The 24,058-nt window shown below is 44.6% G+C and overlaps 2 protein-coding genes across 4 annotated transcripts in view; one reads left to right on the forward strand and one right to left on the reverse strand.

The window, feature by feature from the left end:
- Positions 1-1,460, forward strand: part of polh (polymerase (DNA directed), eta) — an 18,309-nt gene extending 16,849 nt beyond the window's left edge. For both annotated transcript variants that reach the window (XM_079842432.1, XM_079842433.1), the window contains exon 10: positions 651-1,460. In XM_079842432.1, the coding sequence (XP_079698558.1) occupies positions 651-1,329 (679 nt within the window). In that variant the 3' untranslated portion in view covers positions 1,330-1,460. The remainder of the gene's footprint in view (positions 1-650) is intronic.
- Positions 1,461-11,944: 10,484 nt separating this feature from the next.
- The window catches only part of gtpbp2a (GTP binding protein 2a), a 61,775-nt gene continuing 49,661 nt past the window's right edge, over positions 11,945-24,058 (reverse strand). Inside the window, exons 10-13 of one of the 2 annotated variants that reach the window (XM_079842853.1) lie at positions 20,436-20,607; positions 17,240-17,404; positions 13,772-13,891; positions 11,945-12,434 (exon numbers count right to left, since the gene is read on the reverse strand). In XM_079842853.1, coding sequence (XP_079698979.1) covers positions 12,276-12,434; positions 13,772-13,891; positions 17,240-17,404; positions 20,436-20,607 — 616 coding nt within the window. In that variant the 3' untranslated portion in view covers positions 11,945-12,275. Of the gene's footprint in view, positions 12,435-13,118; positions 13,892-17,239; positions 17,405-20,435; positions 20,608-24,058 lie in introns of those variants that run through there. The other variant, XM_079842854.1, reaches the window with a different exon arrangement.

Raw genomic sequence — 24,058 nt, forward strand, 5'->3', positions numbered from 1 at the left:
TTATAAACTTACCAGAATACTTTATTACTTGAAAGAAGTAAATATACATTAATGAGCACATATATTTTTGAAAGAACTAAGTGTTTTTAGCTAAGAATAAACTAAAAAAGTTACACAGTGTAGCTTTAAATAAAACAACTATTTTTATGCATATTCTACCTTTATATTTAATTGACCAATGTCTTGCTGCTGAACTTTGATGATGAAAATTACTAGATTTTTTGTTTTTATTGGTGTAACTTTTTTCTCCTGCGTCCTCTTCTCTCATTATCCAGAGCTGCGCCCTCTAGTGTTCATGAGGGAATCTGCATTTTTACCTCAGCCTGGGGCGCATTATTTACATTTTGGTATGAAGAGGTCTTTACAAAAATATAACTAAAGCAAGCCCAGCCCAGGTGAGAAAAAGTAACGCAAAAGTAACGTAACGCATTACTTTTCTTAAAAAGTAACTAAGTAACTCAATTAGTTACTTTTTAAGGGAGTAACGCAATATTGTAATGCATTACTTTTCAAAGTAACTTTCCCCAACACTGTTCAGGAACGGGGCTGAAACAGGCCTAGTAGGCAAATAAAAAGCATACTTCGTTCTAGGGATGGGCATTTTCCCAAAATATTGTATTTCATAAAAAGGCTTCATTGTTTTCTCGTAGGTCTCCTGCCTTGACGTGCCTTCACCTGTCAGCCAGTAAGTTCAGTGATGTTCCTTCCTCCTCTTCGGGAGGAATAGCAAGCTTCCTGTGCAGCGACGCGGGTTCAACGCAGTCCCTTCCATCCTGCACGCAGACCCCCAAAACACAGCAGACCCCCAGGAGCCCAGGGGCCATCCAGGCTCTGTTCCAGAAAGCAGCGGAGAAGAGCAAGCGGCGAGTGGAGGAGGCCAGTAAAGATGAAGGTGCTGTGGAAAACACATCCAGCCAGTGCAGCTCTCAGAAAGCCACGGGAATCTCCTCCTTCTTCCAGAGAAAGAGCCTGGAGAAGAGCCTGGAGGAGAGCCTGGAGAAGAGCCTGGAGAAGAAGAGCCTGGAGGAGAAGAGCCTGGAGGAGAGCCTGGAGAAGAGCCTCGGGCTCTCTGAGGGAATGAGTGAAGACGAGAGCCAGGATCTTCAGCCGTGTGAGCGCTGCGGACAGAAGGTGCTGGTCTGGGAAATGCCTGAGCACATGGATTATCACTTCGCTCTGGACTTGCAGAAGTCCTTCAGCTCCAGTGATGTTCCTCAATCATCCAGCGGGAAGAGCAGAACCCCGATTCAGAGCGGCCCTCAGGCCAAGAGGGCCAGAGTCACGGGACAGGGCTCCGGCACACTGGACTCCTTCTTTAAGAAGACGTGATCTACTCAACAGAACACTTTTAAATGATCAGGTTTTGATTAGAAATACTTGTGCCTTTTGTGTCTCAATGTAAGTTGTACAGAATATTGTGTTCAAAAGCCATTTCCTCCTAATAAACATCGGGACACTGAGTTGTGATTGCATATTGCTTGATAACTGTCACCCCCCTTTTTGAAAATATTAATGAAAATGCACTATCCAAACTTAAACGGTTGCAATTCAAGAATGCTTTGGAATATAGACATAAGTTTGGTCTAATTTTAAACAGTCAGCCGATTATGGGTCAAGTGAAAACACTTCAAAAAATGAAAGTATGGAAAAGTTATGAAAGTTTAAATTTACTGTAAATCAAATATACTGTACTAAATATTTTATGTAAAATATATGTTACAAAATAATTTGTACTCTAAAGTTACTATCACATAAAAGCCAAATGCCTAACAAATGTGTGTTCCAAATTTGAAGTTGATATCACAAAAATTGAAGTTCCCATGAGATTTTGTTTAGGCGCTGTACCACAAACAGCCACTGGGTGTCATTCACATTCTATAGATTTTTTTTACGCAATCTCCTGTAACAAATGTATATATTTTTGTCCAAATATCCCGAAAAAGTGTGTAGATATAGAACCATGAGACTCAGACCTTTCCGACGATGTGTTTTGTCAAGATTAGAAAAGGTTTTATTGTAAAGTTTTTAAAATAAACGCTGTAATATGAAACATGACGACGCCCACTAGGGGAGGAGCCCGCTAGAAGAATTTAGAGTACCGTTTCCATGGTAACGCAAAATCTGATTTCAAAACTGTTTTCACAGGATGAATCTTGAGTTCATAAGCTTTCGAATGATATATAGTTTGTCAACATTAGATCAGGATAAATATAGGATATAATTGTTTTAAACATGCATTGTTAACAGGTTAAAACAGCTGCAGGTTATTAAAGGGGTAATAATAACACAAATAACGTTTCGGTTACTAACGTAACCTCGGTTCCCTAAGATGAGGGAACGAGTATTGCGTTTTGCTAAAACGCTATGGGGGAATTCCTTTCCTCGAGATATTGAAGCAAATTTTTATCCAAAAATACCTTTTATACGCAGTGCAGCTGCACAACTCTCAGCAGGAAGCAGCTGCGTGCTGATTGGCTGTGCCGTTGCAACTGCAGCAACCTATAGCGAGACCTTGGGGCGGGACGGACCAATCAGGTCCTTCCAAACTCCCGCCACAAGGGGCAACATAATTTGCATAGCCTAGGGTATATAAGACCCACTCTCGCAAGGTTAGTCAGGTTAATCGACTGAAGCGACTCCTGAGCAAGTGAGCAAGCACGGCAAGCAAAACGCAATACTCGTTCCCTCATCTTAGGGAACCGAGGTTACGTTAGTAACCGAAACGTTCCCTTACGAGAGTACTCTCGTATTGCGTTTTGCTAAAACGCTATGGGGGACCAATGCAAAACGCCGTGCTTGCTTAACGGCTCTAAAGCCGACGACACCAAACCCAGGCCAACCTAGGTGGGCCTGTAGTATGATATCAATAATTCAGAATGGGCCAGACCTGAGTCGGGCCCTCATGAGAATGAACACGATATTCGTGCAATAAGTATAGACCGGACATAATCGGGTCAGGAATAAAGAGTGGCCAGACACTTCGGGCCGTAAGGAATATGCTTATGACTTATACAATATTAAACCCAGGCCGGACTTATCGAGCCTCAAGGGGTTAATCTGTTCATACAGCAAGAAGCCCAGCTTGTAAAGCCGGAACATCTAAATTATAGAATCTGATAAAAGTGGACGGGGAGGCCCAGCCTGCCGCCGCACAGATATCATTCAGAGAAATGCCAGTAGACCAAGCCCACGAAGAGGCCATGCCTCTAGTAGAATGGGCTTTAATGCCCAAAGGGCAGCCGAGATCTTTAGACTCATAGGCCAGTGAGATAGCATCCACTATCCACCGTGACAGGGTCTGCTTTGTAACCGCGCACCCTCGGGTGCGTCCGCCAAAGCATACAAAGAGCTGTTCAGTTTGCCTGTAAACAGCGGAACGCTCTATGTATATTCTCAGCGCTCTGACAGGACAGAGCAAATTAGCATCTATTTCATCTGACTGTGATGAAAGTGCCGAAAGTGAAATAACCTGTGCTCTGAACGGAGTTGAAAGCACTTTAGGTACATATCCATGTCTTGGTTTGAGGACGACTTTGGAGTCGTTTGGCCCAAATTCCAGACACGAGGCGCTCACAGAGAGCGCGTGCAGATCACCCACTCGCTTAACTGATGCAATCGCTAGCAGAAAAGCGGTCTTTAGTGACAGGAGCTTTAAGCTCACAGAATGCAGAGGCTCAAATGCAGAGCTCTTCATGGCATCTAGGACCGTGGACAGGTCCCATATAGGGACTGAAGGGGGACGAGGTGGGTGAAGCCTTCTAGCCCCTTTAAGGAAGCGAACAATGAGATCGCTCTTTCCTAGTGACAGTCCGTTCACTTTAATGTGATACGCTGCTATAGCAGCCACATAAACTTTGAGCGTGGAGGGGGAACGACCCGCGTCCAGAAGCTCTTGTAAAAATGTAAGCACCTCTGACACTGCACAATCATGTGGGGTCAGACTTCGCGCTTTACACCAGTCTGAAAAGACTGACCATTTGCCTGAATAGAGCCGCCTAGTAGTGGGGGCTCTAGCTTCAGTAATAGTGTTCATTATGCTTTCAGAAAGGTTCTCATGTACCCGTTGATGGGCCAAACATGAAGCGCCCATAGATCGGGACGGGGATGCCAGATCTGCCGTTCCGCCTGCATGAGAAGATCTCTCCTCAGCGGGATCGGCCACGGAGCTGCATCTGACATCTGACTCAGCAGTGAGAACCAAGGTTGATTTCTCCAAAGCGGGGCTATTAAAAGCACAGCGCATTTGCTCTCCCTGATCCTCTCTATGACCTGAGGTAACATTGAGATTGGGGGAAAAGCATAAAGAGGAAGGTTGGGCCATTCGTGGGCCAACGCATCCTCGCGCTTGGAGAAATATATTCGGCATTGAGCATTGTCTTTTGAGGCGAAAAGATCCACTTTTGCCTCTCCAAACTTGCCCCAAATTATCTGAATTATATTTGGGTGAAGAGACCACTCTGCCGGGGACACTTTGCCCCTGGACAGCATGTCCGGACCCAAATTCAGAATGCCTGGCACGTGAGTCGCTCTCAGCGAGCTCAGATTGTGCTCTGCCCATATTAGGGCTTCTTCCGCCATTGAGTGCAGATCGATAGATCTCAGACCGCCTTGGCGATTTATATAGGCTACCACCGACCTGCTGTCCGTTCGGATCAGGACATGGTGGTATTTTATGTACGGAAGGAAAGCTCTTAGCGATATCGTGACCGCTTTCATCTCTAGACAGTTTATATGAAGGCTCTTCTCCGAGTCTGACCAGAGACCGGAGATCGGCCTGCCCTCGTGAAGGGCTCCCCAACCTAGGTTGGATGCATCTGTCGAGATAACTTTCCACTTCGTAACAGTGCCCAAACTCACGCCCGTCTTGTACCAGACGGGATTTTTCCAAGGAGCCAGAGCTAACACACAGCTGTGGTCTACCTTGATTTGCAATCGGCCCGAAAGCCATGCGTGAGCTGGAACGCGGCGATTCAGCCAGTGCTGTAGGGGGCGCATGCGCAACAGACCCAGTCTGAGAACTGGCGCCGCCGAGGCCATGAAACCCAACATCCTCTGAAAGTGTTTGAGAGGAATGTGTGCACCGGACCTGAGGGAAACCGCTCGGTTCCGAACAGAGAGCGCGCGCTGTGACGTCAGCCGCCCGCTCATCTGCATTGAGTCCAATACTGTTCCCAGAAACGAAACTTTCTGTGTGGGAGACAATAAACTCTTTGCCACATTGATTCTGAGTCCCAAGCATTGTAAATGGTTGAGAAGCCAAGATCTGTGGTTTAATAACTGTATCTCTGACTGAGCTATTATGAGCCAGTCGTCGAGATAGTTGAGAATTCTCATTCCCCGAAGCCTCAGCGGGGTTAGCGCCGCTTCCATGCACTTTGTAAACGTGCGAGGGGCTAGAGATAGACCAAAAGGTAGCACCTTGTATTGGTATGCTTTCCCCTCGAAGGCGAATCTCAAGAATGGCCTGTGATGGGGGGCTATTTGTATGTGAAAATAGGCATCCTCTAGATCCACAGTGAAAAACCAATCTCCCGGGCGAATGTGCGCGAGGATTTGTTTCATTCTCAACATTCTGAACGGGCGCTTCATAAGGGCTTTGTTCAGATGTCTGAGATCTAGGATGGGTCTTAGACCACCGTCCTTTTTTGGTACAAGGAAGTAACGGCTGTAAAAGCCTGACTCGCTCTGTGAGGGGTGTACGGCTTCTACCGCTCCCTTTATTAACAGTTTTGATATCTCGGTTCGAAGCACGTGACTTTTGTCGCTTCTCACCGTTGTCTCTTCCACGGCGCGAAAGCGCGGTGGTCTGCGAGCAAACTGTAGCGAGTAACCTCGTTCTATTATGTTCAACACCCATTTCGAAATGCCGGGAATGGCCCGCCAGGCCTCGGCCTTCGAAGCCAGGGGCTGAATTAATCTGTGGGGCGAGTCGCTGAGTAACAGGGACTCGGTGGCCCGATAACCTTGCGCTAAGCTGGCGCTTATGAGGGAATTGTTTCCCGCCGCCTGAGTGCAGGGGGCCGGGGGACATAGAGGATTGGTGCTTGTGTACAGGCGAGCGCGCTTGAGTGCGGGCTCGTTGACTGTGAGAATAATGTTTCCAGCCACCTGAGTGCAGGGGGCTGGGGAACATGGGGGAGTGCTTGAGTGTAGGGGTACATGCTTTAATGCTGGCACACTGCCTACAGAGAAAAAGCTCTTTTTGTGACTCATATGGGTCGCCGTGAAAACGGCGTTTGTGTACAGGCGAGCACGCTTGCTTGCGGGCTCGTTGGCTGTGAATGTGGCGTTCCCAGCCGCCTTGAAGGGAGCTGGGGAACGTTTTGGAAGAGAGCGAGGCGGTGCACCGGCCGAAGCGGGCACTATCCGCCTTCTCTTCATACCTCTGGCTAGGACGGCTTCGGAGGCTCAGGTTTCGACACATTGCTGGGTCGTGGACCTCGACGCTCCGGCGGTCTGCTGCGGCTCGTAGAGCGGGAACGCTGACCGGGCTTGGAAGCCGCGTGAGGCTGGCGAGCTGAAGGCGGCGCCTTGGCGGGCTGGGCTGGTCCAGCCTTAGCTTGACGGCTAGCGGAGGAGCTGGAACGCTTGGGCAGGAAATGTCGCATTGCCTGCGAAGTTTTCTGTGCCTCAGTGAAGCGCTCTGTGAACCCAACCACGGCGGAACCAAACAATCCTGAAGGCGAAATGGGTGCGTCCAGGAAAGCGGTCTTGTCCGCGTCCTTCATCTCCGTTAAGTTAAGCCATAAATGGCGCTCCAACACCGTCAGGCTGGCCATGCATCTGCCGATCGCCTGAGCATTGGCCTTGGTGGCGCGCAGGGCCAAGTCAGTGGCGCCGCGCAGATCCTTCAGAGCCTCGTTATCAGGAACAGACTCGTCCAGGGAACGGAGGAGTTTGGCCTGGAAGACTTGAAGAACCGCCATGGAGTGTAGCGCTGACGCTGCCTGGCCGGCGGAGGCGAATGCTCGACCGGCGAGGCTGGACGTAGTGCGGCAGGCCTTGGAAGGGTGCACGGTCTTTGACTGCCATCCTCTGGCGGAGGGCGGGCAAAGGTGTGCAGCGACAGCCTCCTCGAGGGGAGGAAGGGCTTGATATCCTTTTTTCTGAGCGCCATCGACTACCGAGAGCGCTGGAGAAAAAGAGGATCTGGCGCGTGATGAAAATGGCGCCTTCCACGATTTTGTTAGCTCCTCGTGGACTTCTGGGAAGAAGGGAGCGGGTCTTTGAGCGGTAGGTTGACGGCGGTTCTCGAAATACCACTCATCCAGACGGCTTCTCGTGGGCTCCTCGGGCTGAGACCAGTCAATGCCGAGGTCGTCCACGGCCTTGGTGAGCAAGCGCATAAGCTCAGAGTCGACTGAGGTTATGACGCCGCTAGCCGTCCGCGTCGAAGTGGCGTGCTCCGAGGCGGCGTCCGACCACCCGCTCCCGGATGCAGCAAGGGAAAGGCTGTCATCCTCTTCCTCCTCCGGTCCGCCGAACGAAACAGCAGCAGCCGCCATGCGAGGGGAGCTGTGCTGCTCGTCGGCGAACAACACGGGCGATGGCGAGGCACGCGGGGACATGCCCGGCGTGTGCTCGTCAGAGCGCTCCGGTGGCCTCTGGTCGCGACGTTTTTTCTTCCGTGGCTCTAGAGGCTGGGAGCACGGGACGGGATCCGAGTCGAAGCTGGCGAGCCGAGCCCGAAGGGTCTGCAGCGCCAGCTCGTCGCACTCAGGGCAGCCGCCCTGGTTGAGTGCAGCCTGCGTGTGGTCTCGTCCGAGACATGACACGCAGATGATGTGCCGATCCTCGTCCGCGATGAAACCTCTGCACGAGGCGCAGGAACGAGACATTTGTATCAACGTCTCGGCTCTTTTTGAATGTTTTAGAAAAACAGAAGGTATAAAGGATATGGTGCCGGATGGCGCAGCTGGAAGGCAGGCTGAAGGCGGAGAATCCGACGTCCTCAGGCTGCGTGTTCCGCTGGGTGCGTGTCGACGGCAGGCTTCGATCCGGAGCTCAACGATTGCAAGTCGCTGAAGAAGAATTAATCTGACTAACCTTGCGAGAGTGGGTCTTATATACCCTAGGCTATGCAAATTATGTTGCCCCTTGTGGCGGGAGTTTGGAAGGACCTGATTGGTCCGTCCCGCCCCAAGGTCTCGCTATAGGTTGCTGCAGTTGCAACGGCACAGCCAATCAGCACGCAGCTGCTTCCTGCTGAGAGTTGTGCAGCTGCACTGCGTATAAAAGGTATTTTTGGATAAAAATTTGCTTCAATATCTCGAGGAAAGGAATTCCCCCATAGCGTTTTAGCAAAACGCAATACGAGAGTACTCTCGTAAGGGAACTATTTTTTACATGTATGGAAGGCCATTACACTACATGAGATCATGCTTTGTAAATCATACTTGACATACTAAGTCATGATTACATTAAAAAGACATACTAAATTGAAATGAAGTAATACTGTGATAGTAAGATGATGTTTTGAAGAACAGTTGACGTAGCCATTGACTTCCATAGTATTTTTTTCCTATCAACTGTTTGATTACTGACATTCGTTAAAATACTTTTGTGTTCAACAGAAGAGAGAAACTCATACGTGTTTGGAGCAACATGAGGGTGAGTAAATGATGACAGAAGCTTCAAATTTGGGTGAACTATCCCTTTAAACAAAGTCCCTTTAAGACGAGTCAGTTCACTCGGCGGCCATCTTAGAAACGCTTCTCGGGCATTCGAGTGCAGCTGCTGTCGCTTTGAATAGGGAAATATTAAATTCGCCAAAACTGTTCGCCAAGCTTATTATTATTAAATATTTTAAATCACCATTGAAATCTGACAACGACTGTGTCATAAATTTAGTTTTTAAACGCTTGAATCATGACAAAAAAACGCGTTTTCACACTTGGACAAAGATAATGCGCATGCGCAGTCCTAAGCGCGCGTCTCGGAAGCCTGCCTGTTTCTATAGCAACCGGAGCTTCTAACGGGACTTTACTAATCAACGATTGGCTCTTTCATTAAGAAGGCGGGGCTTATTCGCCATATTGTGCTTTGCACTTTCTCCCATTCACGAGTAATGGGAGTGCACCGTCTTTAATATATAAAGCAAAGGCGTCGATTTCGGGGGGGACGGGGGGGACGCGTACCCACCAGATTTCGTCATGAGTCCTTTTGTACCCACCACTTTTTTTTTTTTTTTTTAAACCTCGAGTTCAATTTTACGGTGAAGCATTGCTGCAACACATTATTTTTTCCACTCAATTGTGTCATAATAACGATATCTTTTCTCATAATAACGAGATCTTATGTCGTTTTAACGACATCTTTTGTCGTAAAAACGTTTGAAAAGCAGAAGCAAGCTCCGTAAAATAGGCTCTTCCGCTGCCTGTACCAGTGGCAGTGCCCATAGCACGAAATTGTTGTAATGGATTGATGTAGCCTATACAGTTCTTAACAGCCATGGGTAGCAGGTGCCATGGACCGCTCATGATTTAGCGTAATGACGGACCCCGGTGCAGCCACAAATATCATAATTATCTATAGGCTAGGCCTACTGTAATTAAGACTTTCAAGAAATGTATTAAAAAGAAAGACGCTTTCAGCCTTACTCAAAGTAGAGCCCTACATTTCTGCCCGAGCCCGACGGGCCCCGACTTTTTTACGCCCCTAGGGCCGGGCTTCGGGCCAATTTTCCAGTCATAGCCTACCTCAGACGCGGGCCGGGCTTTTTAGGCTATAGGACGGCGCTATGCAACACACATCGCCGCAAATGAGTAAAGCAAGCCAACACGCAAACTGCCACAAGTGAAACTGAAAATAAGCTAAGTTTTAGATGCTCAAAAGCACAATCATCTTCATTAAAATTAATGAGACTAAATGCTCTTACCAGTGTTTAGGTCGCTCGTTCTCATAATGCGGTCTGATGTTGAAATGAGCTGATGAATAAAATGCTCATATCTGTTGCTTTCGTTGACGTGAACTCCGTTAAATGTGCATATAGCACGGGAATTGAAGATCGGATATATATTAATTTCGCGGATAGGTGTAGCCTAAGGTAAGACAACCAGCATGTTTTTTTAATTATTTGTTTAGATTGTGTAGCCCGTTTTGTTTGCGCGCGCCGTTGCGATCTGCCTGCCTCATCTTGTCAAAAATGCCTTTTTACTGTGATGGTGGTGATAATAGGCTAAACGTTTAAACATGCTTTAAGTGTTTTATATGGATTTTATAAGCAAGACAAGTCAAGTGTTGATATCAGAGGCTAAAGTGTTGGGTTAACTCACTGTCGGCCGCTTGGTCGTCACTTTAAAAGCAAAAACTTTAGTTTAACAAACAAAAAAATGCTTCAAACATTTTTCTAAATTAACTTAATAAAGAAAATAAACGAAATATAGCCTAACTACTTTGACAAGTGTTGATTTCAGAGGCTAAAGTGTTGGGTTAACTCACTGTCAGCCGCTTGGTCGTCACTTTAAAAAGCACAAACTTTAGTTTAACAAAAAAAAAAAATGCTTCAAACATTTTTCTAAATTAACTTAATAAAGAAACGAAACGAAATATAACTACTTTGACATTAAAAACAAAACTGAACTATTTTAATGGCTGCAACTAATGTGTAATAGGGAGGATAAAAAAAAACACGTGGGACTCTGAGAAGTGGTAAAAAAAATTGCAAAAATGAAAAATATTAAATAATTCGCGGGGCGCTTTCGTCGGCATGAGTAAGATAGGCTATAAGACCCGCAATGTCTCTCAGCTGACATTTTTATTTATTTACATTAGTAATCTACAGGACATAGTCTTTCAAAACAGGACCTGCGCTAAAGAGAAAAAACAATAATGCATCATGTACCAGCACTTCTGAATGCGTCTCTGTTCCCAGCACATCTCAAACCAAACTGACGCCTATGATATAAAGTCTTAATATTCACACTTTTCCCGCTCTTACTAATTGGAGCATACCATTTTCAATAAAACAAACTCTTGCCTCATGAATTTTATTAAAAAAATAAAATGACTACTAAGAACAAAAGTTAAAACAATACAATGAATAGGACAAATGAAACCAAAAGCATAAATTAGCTGAAATGATCGCTCTTCTACCCATTCTCTTTCCTTTAAGGCCACGCCCACTCAGCTCAAACAGAATAATAGAAACCAGTGAACCCATAAAAACACAGATGGAAGACAACAAAGTCTCTCCATCACAAACATTAGGGCCTATTTTACCGATCTGAGCTCATGTCGCAGGTGCACTGAGGGCGTGTCCGAATCCACTTTTGCTAGTTTAACGACAGAAAAAGCGTCCGGCGCATGATCCAAAAGGGTCGTCCCTCGTCTCTTAATGAGTCATGGGTGTGTTTTGGGTGTAAAGTGCAATAAACCAATCAGAGTCTCATCTCCCTTTCCCTTTAAAAGCCAATTGTGCTGCACCATGAGAGGATTCACTATTGACATGAGGAGAGACTGAACGCTTCTCCAGAGAGGAAGCCTTTTATTTTTAATATTTAAACGTGTGTGTGTGTGTTGCGCGTCCCTGTGTGTGTAATAATCAGAGTGTGTGTGTTGTGCTCCGCCTATAGTGTATCTTCATAGCTTTTTTCCTGGGTGTGAACAGGTCTTTAAAAGAGATGACGCATCAAAACTTATTGTTATAATTAAATCTGAAACATTTCTAAATAATTAAGTCAGTCATGAACTTTGGTATGTGCAGCTCTTCTGTGCTGATGCAGTTTCTGAGGAGTTATGAAAAGAGAAGGATGTTGTTTTGTGCTTTATAAACTGCATTATTGACTTCACACCACTAGAGGGCAAAGCACCACTGAATATTTACTAACTCGCTCTTCCTGACATGATTAAGACACTGAGGGAAATCAGGAATCTTTAAATCAGTGTAATTGCTGAAGTTTGCGCTGGATTTACAGCTGAAGCAATGAAATCATTCTCAATCATACAGTATAATAAACTTTTATTTATGTACATCACAATATACAAACAAATCTGTACATAAATACCTCAATTCACCAAAAAAGTAAGGCTAAAACATTTTAAAATCTCTAAAAAAAACCTCTAGAAACATCCAAAGCCAGAAAAATGACATTTGGTGTAAAAATGAGACGTCACTCCAAAAAATGCACAAATTATTACAAATCTTAAGAAACTAAAATATCTGACATTCTTGATATTGTTTTGGTTGAAGTGAATGTTTTTCTTCTAAAAGAGAACAGTGAAGAGGAGAACGCATGCGATGGGAACAGGACAGAACAACATCTGAACACAGGACATCAGCAGCACCAGAGCGAGTGTGTGTGTGTGTGTGTGTGTGTGTGTGTGTGTGTGTGATTCTCCAGTTCCTGAGCTCCTGCAGGCGGGATGTGTTGAAGGCAGACGGTGACACCTGGTGGTAGAGCAGCAGATCCACATCTGAAGCCTGAGCCTGAGGACTGATGATGATGATGATGATGATGATGAAGATGGGAAGAGCTGCTTTATAACTCTAGCTGCCCATCAGTCATAATGTCCAGTTACAGCTACAACATCTTTGGCAGCCATTTAAATACAATCTGTGCTTTGGTTACTGAATAATGTCATCAACTGTGAGAGTGTGTATGAGTGTGAGTGTATATGTGAGTGAGTGAGAGTGTGTGTGTGTGTGTGTGTGTGTGCGCATGTGAGTGTGTGCGCGCGAGTTTGTGAGTTTCCGTATGTATATGTGAGTGTGTGTGTTTTGTTGGTATATATGAGTGTTTGTGTGTGTGAGAGTGTGTGTGTGTGTGAATGTGTGAGTATGTATATGTGTGTGCGTGCGCGTGTTTGTGAGTGTGTATATGTGAGTGTTTGAGTGTGTGTTTGAGAGTGCGTGTGTTTGTCAGAATGTCTGTTTTTCAGTGTGTTTGAGTGTGTGTGTGTGTGTGTGTGTGTGTGTTTGAGTGCGTGTGTGTTTGAGAGTGTGTTCGTCAGTGTGTGTTTGTCAGTATGTGTGTTTGTGAGTGTGTGTGTTTGAGAGTGTGTTTGACAGTGTGTTTTTGTCAGTGTATGTGTTTGAGTGTGTGTGTGTTTGATTGCATGCGTGTTTGAGAGTGTGTGTGTGTTTGTCAGTGTGTGTGTTTGAGAGTGTGTGTTTTTTTGTCAGGGTGTGTGTGTGTGTGTGTGTGTGTGTGTTTGTCAGTGTGTGTGTGTGTCTGTCAGTGTGTGTGTTTGTCAGGGTGGGTGTGTGTTTGTCAGTGTGTGTGTGTGTTTGAGTGCTTGTGTTTGAGAGTGTGTGTGTTTGTCAGGGTGTGTGTGTGTCTTTGTCAGGGTGTGTGTGTGTGTGTGTTTGAGTGTATGCGTGTTTGAGAGTGTGTGTGTGTGTTTGAGTGCTTGTGTGTGTGTTTGAGTGCTTGTGTGTGTTTGAGAGTGCGTGTGTTTGTCAATGTGTGTGTTTGAGTACTTGTGTGTGTTTGTGAGTGTGTGTGTGTGTTATTCAGTGCCGTCTGAACACTAGACACAGATATGGTGTTTGCTCAGTGTTTCTGTCGTGTTTTCAAACATCTACACACTCTTAAATCAAGACACATGTACAGCAGATGTGAAGATCTGTGTGTTCTGCTGAGTTTGAACACACATCTGCTAATTCAGAGGGTTATTGTCTGACTCCGGGGGCAGATGTCTTGATTGATGAGTGTTGATGTGTTTGTGCAGAGACAGAAGCTCTGAGTGTGTGTGATCTGAGCAGAAGAGAGAGGGCGTGTCACAGCTGCTGCTGCTGCTGGTACTGCGACGCCGGCTGTAGTTTGGTCACCTGACCGATGCCTTTAGTGACCCCCTCTCTGAAGAGCAGCTTGGCTCCCACCTTCAGATACTCCGGGTGTTTGATGAACCTGAAGCGGACCACAGCCTTCTCTCCGGTGCGGAGCTCCTCCTGAGGGAGGAGATGATGAGAGTCAGACACACACTCATCTCTGAGATGACCAACACTAGTCATTCTACCTCACAGAATAAGGTTGATTAGAGCACAAGAGCTGCGGTTTTGGAGATGCTCTGACCCGTCACAATCTGGCCCTTGTCAAACTCGCTCTAATCCTCACGCTTGCCCATTTCTCCTGCTTCTAACACATCAACTCTGAGGACGAAATGTTCACTTGCTGCCTAATATATCCCACCCACTAACTATCATAATGTTATGCCTGATTGGTGTACATTATATTGATTTTAAAGTTGTTGTTTTTATTCATTTCTCCCATAGGGATTTAAAAAAAGTCTTGGTTAAAGTGTTTTAAGACTTGATATGAGGAGAAAAAGAACACTAAGAACACAGAGGTACAAGACTTCAGTGAGTGAAAGAACTACAATCCCATGAAGCATTGCGAACCGCATTATCCAATTAAAAACAATGGAGAAATACACACAAATATTTAAGTATGTTGAGAGCGTATGGAGATGTCCGAGCTAAAGAGATATTTTAGCCTGCTTTGCTTTTCGTAACTCTGACTGGTGGAAATTTCTGTACGGCATCATGGGTAATGTAGTTTTTTAACACAAATTCCACTGTTATTTCAGTTCGATTATTTCAGAAATAAGCTGAAATCACGCGGACTGACGGCTTCAACACAAGAACATATCATTCATTATTGATAGCATTGATTGTTTGTTATAACTTTGAGAGTACTGGCCCTACGTTCTGTGACCGCCACATAGAAAAAAGAACAGTAGCCGCGTTTCCATTACAGATTTGCGCAAAACTTTTGCGATATTTTCTAAAAGTCGATAAAAAAATATTGCGAAATGACGGCGTTTCCATTAACTGATGTTATGCGACTAAAACATTTTTTTTCTCTCATGATAAGTCATTCCAAAAATGATGCTATGTATGTTGTTAGGTTTACGTATATCCCAGCCACCGCGCGCCATTATTACTAACGGAAGGAGACGTGTGTGTGTGTGTGTTATCCAAGCACTAATGTCAAGGAAGGCACTTTATACTTCAGCGGCACATATGAGGTGTTGTGATAAATTGTGGCATTTTATAATCTATTGTTTTTTATGAGTTATCATCTGTAAAGAATGATCGTCTTTTACGTATGCCAGGTTATTGTACAGAGATGAGCGAGATGTTTGAATTTGATGGTGGTAACTCAAAGGTTTTGTTTTTTACCATTTTGTTATTTTGGCTTGGAATTTCGTTTGTTGGAAATATGATAACATAATTTAGAAATGCTTTGGAAATTAAAAACATTGCGTTTAATAAACAAAATATATTTTTGAAATTAAGAACAAAATAAACTGTTCCCTGAGTCCACGGCCTTTGTTGTTATTGTGAGTGTACACAAATAAAAGTAGAGCGTTTACTGTTTATAATTATGTCTAGCGCTTATCTGTATGGCTAAAAATGACGGAGTATTGTGAGTTGTTTCCGCTGGAATAAGGAAAAAATCCACCAAAAGGTGCCGACAACTTCGTCAGACAGAGGGTTAAAGAAAACGTAGCCTATTAATGTCGTTCAGATAATAAGAGAATCATTCCATCATTAGCAACTAAAACTACAGTTAAAATACTCATTAATGTGTTCACAGCTCATCATGTCTCGGGTCGCGGCAGATCAAGGACTTTATAACTCGCAATTGCGACTTTTTATCTCAGAATTCTGACTTTATAACTCGCAATTGCAACTTTTTATCTCAGAATTCTGACTTTATATCACATAATTGCGACTTTTTATCTCAGAATTCTGACTTTATATCACGCAATTGCGAGTTTATATCTCAGAATTCTGACTTTATAACTCGCAATTGTGAGAAAAAAAGTCAGTATTCTGAGATAAAAAGTCGCAATTACTCTTAATTTTTTTATTTAGTGGCGGAAACGGGCTTCAGTTAGGCTATGTCTAAATATGATAATTTTTAAATTTCATATGTTGATTATGAAAAGTTAGCAGCATGAGTAATGTGGCGTTCACACCGGACGCGATTCGCGCGAATAATTCGCGCTAATCGCGCGAAGGTGGACGCGTGTACATTTTGAGTTTACTCGCGCGAATCGCGCGTGAAATTCGCGCGAATCGCGTGTGACATTCACTGCACAACAGATGCGAATTCGCGTCATGGGCGGGGCTTCCGCCAGCAGCTCGTCTCGTTGAGAAATGGCTGACATGGGCTGTGTTTACATGTCTTTTTTTTTGTTCATATCTACTGTTAATGTGTGACAAAACGTAGTTTTAAGACTTTTTCAGTCGATAATGTAGTTGTTTAAAGCTCAAATCTGTGGTTTATTTACATAAACAGTGCCTATTTGAACATTTTATCTGCCGTTGTCGGAGCTGTGAGCTCCAGTGGATCAGCGGCGCTCAGCGCACGTGAAAGCTGGCGAGGGCAACCTTTCCTCGGCCAGTCCTTCTGCCGTCTACCGCTGGCTCTGATGTCTCTGTGGCGGCTCCAGATATAATTCATCTTGTAACGGCCGATCTTTGGTCTCATGGATCTATAATTTGTTCCCTGGCAAATCGTTTAGGCTGAAGGCAAAGAGAAGTTTCATTACTTTATATTTTTAGGCTATAACTGTACGTTGCAGTTGTAACGTTAGCCGACTAGCTCTGACTTTGAATGTTTGACTGCATTGTTGCTTTGTTTCATGTATAGCTTGTTATACATTACTGATACTTTTGTATTATTGATCATACATAAACTTGCATTTAACAAAAAGAGACTGGGTTGTGTTTCATGTAATTTAATGTTATCACAGTGATAATCATATTGTCTGAACCAGATATTAATATACAGATTTTCTCCTCATTGTTGTCACTACTAGAGCAAGCTCCTGATTGGTTAACGCGGCGCGAAATATCCGCCAAAGTTCAGATTTTTCAACTTGAGCGTTTCGCGCGAATCGCGCGTTCAAAACGCTCAAGTCGCGTCCTTCTCGCCACCTCAATCGCGCGAATCGCGCCGCAGAATGCCATTTCGCGTCTCTGCATTGACTTAACATGTAAATCACTCGCGCAAATCGCGTCCGGTGTGAACGCACCATAAGGCATATAATCAGATGCGCATATGTCTGGGGACATGGATTTTGAGCACTTAATTGATTATATTAATAATCATAGTTATGATATGTGTGGCTGCACCGGGGTCTGTCATTAGCCTACTAGATTAAAGTTATGCCACTGTCCTTATTAGGAGAAAATATATGTCGTTTTAACAACATAAGATCTCGTTATTAGACATACTTGAGTGGGAAAAAATGATATGTAGGCGGATGGTTAAAGACGGCTCACCTTTCCCTGCAGAGCCTCGACTGTGGCCGTCTGTCTAACGTTGCCCACATGAACGGTCACCTGGAAGCCCTTGTGGAAAGTTTTGGCATGGAAGAGTAAAACGATCTCGGCCTCGAAGCACCAGCAGATAGTGGGGTTCATCTCAGGACTAACCATCACCATACCCTGCCGGAGAACAACCCAACACACACACACACACACACACACACACACACACATTACACCACTGACGGCTGAACAATCCTACAATCCCACCAATACACTTAAACCTAGAGCAAATCAAGGCTCATCTAAGCATTCTGTTGCACCAAACTTCATCCCTTCTCTGATGATGAGGGCGGGGCCACCTGTCACTCACATGAGATCCTCCAATAGCAAACCACCACCATCCAATCAATTCCCCACAGACACAATCAAGCCCCGCCCTACATTTGTTCTTGTTTGACAAGCGCTTCACTCTATATATACGGCACAATAGGGCAACTTCCATTTCATGCAGACTTATTAGCACTTGTATTTACCCTCTGGGGTACTTCGGGTCAAAAATGACCCAAAGCGTTTTATAATTATTATTTTTTAAATCGTAGCTTCAGCTCCGAAACCTGGTGACTTTATTGGTACTTGGTATATGAACACCCAAAAAAACACAGGATTTGTGTTTGGGGACAGGATTTGAAAAGTCTTAAGTGGTCGTAAAAAAAAAAAAAAAGGCACACTCAGGACCTTCGGGTCAAAAATGACCCCCATAGGAAATGAATGTGAAATATGAAAATACAGAGTTTTTTGTGCATACAATCTACAAATCAGCCAGGATGCAGAAAAAAGCACTCAACAATCTCTAAAACATCAAGAGTGCAAAACAGACAAAAAAACTCACACACACACACAAAAACAATTAGCTTTTGGAATGGCACGCGTTCATTTGTGTGTGCGTGCGTTTTTGTGTGTGTGTGTGTGAGTTTTTTTGTCTGTTTTGCACTCTTGATGTTTTAGAGATCTTCACTGTTGAGTCTTTTTTTCTGCATTCTGGCTGATTTGTTGATTGAATGCACAAAAAAACTCTGTATTTTCATATTTTTGCCAATTTCCCATTCATTTCCTATGGGGGAACGTTTTCCTATTCATATACCAAGTACCAATAAAGTCACCAAGTTTCGGACCATTCCAACAATTTTTAACATTTTTTATAAAACGCAAGATCCACTATAGTGGTAAAAATGTGCTATTGCGTGATAAAAATGCTCAATGTGTCCACCGGATGGCACCGATCTCATTTAAAAAATTGCTTTCATGAGGCCAAGGCTTGACTCTAAAATGAAATACAGCTTTAATAAAAAAATAAATATATATATAAATTTGTTATTATATTCAATGGGAAAAAAATGGGGCATAATTATTGCATAAATATTAATTATAAATCAAAATGATCTCAAAACACCAAAAAGATAAGAAAAAATATTATTGAACAAAAATATATTTAATTGATTTTTCTTTTTTATCTTAATCCCGCCCTCTGGAAGGTCCTGAGTGTGAGCCATAAATGAAGAACCCCAGAGGGTTAACCATGAGATCAGCTGTTTATTACAAACAAACATTTGAGTTAATTTAGAGCTCAAATTAAAATAAAACCTAGATCAACAAATCCTTGATTAGCTCTAAACTTATTAAAGACCTATTTTCCCTTCATCTTCATCTCTCATTAGTTCTTCTCTTTATCAGTGTTTCTGAACTCCTGAAACGCCTCCATCTCGAGTTTCTTCCCGGAACCAACACGTCACAATATTCCTCATTATAATAATTAATGCACAGAATAAAGGGGCGGGGCCTGGTTGGGTTAGTTAGTCGTGTGTTGAAACTGCCGGTTATGGTAAGGGGCGGGACATTTCCCAAACACCAATCACAACACACCGCTCCAGCCGACCAATCAGAGCACAGTGTGCTTTTCAGAAGGCGGGGCATAGAGACAGGAAGTAAACAGAGCGTTACTGGCAGACTGGGAAGAGAGGAGCCGCAACACTGGAGAATATGAGGAAATAATCAACACTCAACTGCTCTAGTGGAGCCCAAACACAGCAGCCAGAGTTTGTCGAAGGGCAGAATATGGTCATTATTGCTGCAACCCACCCCTAATGTGGCGTTCACACCAGACGCAATTCGCACTGATCGCGCGAAGGTGGACGCGTGTACATTTTGAGTTTACTCGCGCGAATCGCGCGTGACATTCACTGCACAACAGACGCAAATTCTCCTCATGGGCGGAGCTTCCGCCAGCAGCTCGTCTCGTTGAGAAATGGCTGACATGGGCTGTGTTTACATGTCTTTTTTTTTGTTCATATCTACTGTTAATGTGTGACAAAACGTAGTTTTAAGACTTTTTCAGTCGATAATGTAGTTGTTTAAAGCTCAAATCTGTGGTTTATTTACATAAACAGTGCCTATTTGAACATTTTATCTGCCGTTGTCGGAGCTGTGAGCTCCAGTGGATCAGCGGCGCTCAGCGCACGTGAAAGCTGGCGAGGGCAACCTTTCCTCGGCCAGACCTTCTGCCGTCTACCGCTGGCTCTGATGTCTCTGTGGTGTCTCGAGCTATAATTCGTCTTGTAACGGCCGATCTTTGGTCTCATGGATCTATAATTTGTTCCCTGGCAAATCGTTTAGGCTGAAGGCAAAGAGAAGTTTCATTACCTTATATTTTTAGGCTATAACTGTACGTTGCAGTTGTAACGTTAGCCTACTAGCACTGACTTTGAATGTTTGACTGCATTGTTTGCTTTATTTCATGTGTAGCTTGTTATACCTTTTACTTATACTTTTGTATTATTGATCATACATAAACTTGCATTTAACAAAAAGAGACTGTGTTGTGTTTCATGTCATTTAATGTTATCACAGTGATAATCATATTGTCTGAACCAGATATTAATATACAGATTTTCTCCTCATTGTTGTCACTACTAGAGCAAGCTCCTGATTGGTTAACGCGGCGCAAATATCCGCCAAAGTTCAGATTTTTCAACAGATTTTTGTCCTTCGCGCCGCCTCAATCGTGCGAATCGCGCCGCAGAATGCCATTTCGCGTCTCTGCATTGACTTAACATGTAAATCACTCGCGCGAATCGCGTCCGGTGTGAACGCACCATAAGGGCTGGAGAGGACGCTTCATTTTCACAATCCTTCCACCAATAGAAATGCTCACCTTTCGTAACAACGAACGGTCGAAGTCGCCCAGTGCTAAAGTAGCAGCTTGTCCAGCTCTGAGCACCCGACAGGCGGAGCGGTTCCTCTGGATACTGCAGACCGCCAGCTCCAGAAACATCCCATCATCAGAGGGCCCAACCACCAGCGGCTCTCCTTCACGGCAGATCCCACTGCAGAGACATTAGCACAGCAGAGACATTAGCACTGCAGAGACATTAGCACAGCAGAGACATTAGCACAGCAGAGACATTAGCACAGCAGAGACATTAGCACTGCAGAGACATTAGCACAGCAGAGACATTAGCACTGCAGAGACATTAGCACAGCAGAGACATTAGCACAGCAGAGACATTAGCACTGCAGAGACATTAGCACAGCAGAGACATTAGCACAGCAGAGACATTAGCACTGCAGAGACATTAGCACTGCAGAGACATTAGCACAGCAGAGACATTAGCACAGCAGAGACATTAGCACTGCAGAGACATTAGCACAGCAGAGACATTAGCACAGCAGAGACATTAGCACAACAGAGACATTAGCACTGCAGAGACATTAGCACAACAGAGACATTAGCACTGCAGAGACATTAGCACAACAGAGACATTAGCACTGCAGAGACATTAGCACAACTGAGACATTAGCACTGCAGAGACATTAGCACAACAGAGACATTAGCACTGCAGAGACATTAGCACAACAGAGACATTAGCACTGCAGAGACATTAGCACTGCAGAGACATTAGCACAACAGAGACATTAGCACTGCAGAGACATTAGCACAGCAGAGACATTAGCACTGCAGAGACATTAGCACAACAGAGACATTAGCACTGCAGAGACATTAGCACAGCAGAGACATTAGCACTGCAGAGACATTAGCACAACAGAGACATTAGCACTGCAGAGACATTAGCACAACAGAGACATTAGCACAGCAGAGACATTAGCACAACAGAGACATTAGCACAGCAGAGACATTAGCACAGCAGAGACATTAGCACAGCAGAGACATTAGCACAGCAGAGACATTAGCACTGCAGAGACATTAGCACAGCAGAGACATTAGCACAACAGAGACATTAGCACAGCAGAGACATTAGCACTGCAGAGACATTAGCACAGCAGAGACATTAGCACAACAGAGACATTAGCACTGCAGAGACATTAGCACAGCAGAGACATTAGCACAACAGAGACATTAGCACTGCAGAGACATTAGCACTGCAGAGACATTAGCACAACAGAGACATTAGCACTGCAGAGACATTAGCACAGCAGAGACATTAGCACTGCAGAGACATTAGCACAACAGAGACATTAGCACTGCAGAGACATTAGCACTGCAGTGACATTAGCACTGCAGAGACATTAGCACTGCAGTGACATTAGCACTGCAGAGACATTAGCACTGCAGAGACATTAGCACTGCAGTGACATTAGCACAGCAGAGACATTAGCACTGCAGAGACATTAGCACAGCAGAGACATTAGCACAGCAGAGACATTAGCACTGCAGAGACATTAGCACTGCAGAGACATGAGACATTAGCACAGCAGAGACATTAGCACAGCAGAGACATTAGCACAGCAGAGACATTAGCACAACAGAGACATTAGCACAGCAGAGACATTAGCACTGCAGAGACATTAGCACAGCAGAGACATTAGCACTGCAGAGACATTAGCACAGCAGAGACATTAGCACTGCAGAGACATTAGCACAGCAGAGACATTAGCACTGCAGAGACATTAGCACAACAGAGACATTAGCACAACAGAGACATTAGCACAACAGAGACATTAGCACAGCAGAGACATTAGCACTGCAGAGACATTAGCACAGCAGAGACATTAGCACAGCAGAGACATTAGCACTGCAGAGACATTAGCACTGCAGAGACATTAGCACAGCAGAGACATTAGCACTGCAGAGACATTAGCACAGCAGAGACATTAGCACTGCAGAGACATTAGCACAGCAGAGACATTAGCACAGCAGAGACATTAGCACAGCAGAGACATTAGCACTGCAGAGACATTAGCACAGCAGAGACATTAGCACTGCAGAGACATTAGCACAGCAGAGACATTAGCACAGCAGAGACATTAGCACTGCAGAGACATTAGCACAGCAGAGACATTAGCACAGCAGAGACATTAGCACTGCAGAGACATTAGCACTGCAGAGACATTAGCACAGCAGAGACATTAGCACAGCAGAGACATTAGCACTGCAGAGACATTAGCACAGCAGAGACATTAGCACAGCAGAGACATTAGCACAACAGAGACATTAGCACTGCAGAGACATTAGCACAACAGAGACATTAGCACTGCAGAGACATTAGCACAACAGAGACATTAGCACTGCAGAGACATTAGCACAACAGAGACATTAGCACTGCAGAGACATTAGCACAACAGAGACATTAGCACTGCAGAGACATTAGCACAACAGAGACATTAGCACTGCAGAGACATTAGCACTGCAGAGACATTAGCACAACAGAGACATTAGCACTGCAGAGACATTAGCACAGCAGAGACATTAGCACTGCAGAGACATTAGCACAACAGAGACATTAGCACTGCAGAGACATTAGCACAGCAGAGACATTAGCACTGCAGAGACATTAGCACAACAGAGACATTAGCACTGCAGAGACATTAGCACAACAGAGACATTAGCACAGCAGAGACATTAGCACAACAGAGACATTAGCACAGCAGAGACATTAGCACAGCAGAGACATTAGCACAGCAGAGACATTAGCACAGCAGAGACATTAGCACTGCAGAGACATTAGCACAGCAGAGACATTAGCACAACAGAGACATTAGCACAGCAGAGACATTAGCACTGCAGAGACATTAGCACAGCAGAGACATTAGCACAACAGAGACATTAGCACTGCAGAGACATTAGCACAGCAGAGACATTAGCACTGCAGAGACATTAGCACAGCAGAGACATTAGCACAACAGAGACATTAGCACAGCAGAGACATTAGCACTGCAGAGACATTAGCACTGCAGAGACATTAGCACAGCAGAGACATTAGCACTGCAGAGACATTGGCACAGCAGAGACATTAGCACAGCAGAGACATTAGCACAGCAGAGACATTAGCACAGCAGAGACATTAGCACAGCAGAGACATTAGCACAACAGAGACATTAGCACAGCAGAGACATTAGCACAGCAGAGACATTAGCACAGCAGAGACATTAGCACAGCAGAGACATTAGCACAACAGAGACATTAGCACAGCAGAGACATTAGCACTGCAGAGACATTAGCACAGCAGAGACATTAGCACTGCAGAGACATTAGCACAGCAGAGACATTAGCACAGCAGAGACATTAGCACAGCAGAGACATTAGCACTGCAGAGACATTAGCACAACAGAGACATTAGCACAGCAGAGACATTAGCACAGCAGAGACATTAGCACAACAGAGACATTAGCACAGCAGAGACATTAGCACAGCAGAGACATTAGCACAGCAGAGACATTAGCACTGCAGAGACATTAGCACAACAGAGACATTAGCACAGCAGAGACATTAGCACTGCAGAGACATTAGCACAGCAGAGACATTAGCACTGCAGAGAC

The sequence above is a fragment of the Gobio gobio genome, assembly GCF_949357685.1.
Source record: "Gobio gobio genome assembly, chromosome: 18".
Taxonomy (NCBI): Eukaryota; Metazoa; Chordata; class Actinopteri; order Cypriniformes; family Gobionidae; genus Gobio; species Gobio gobio.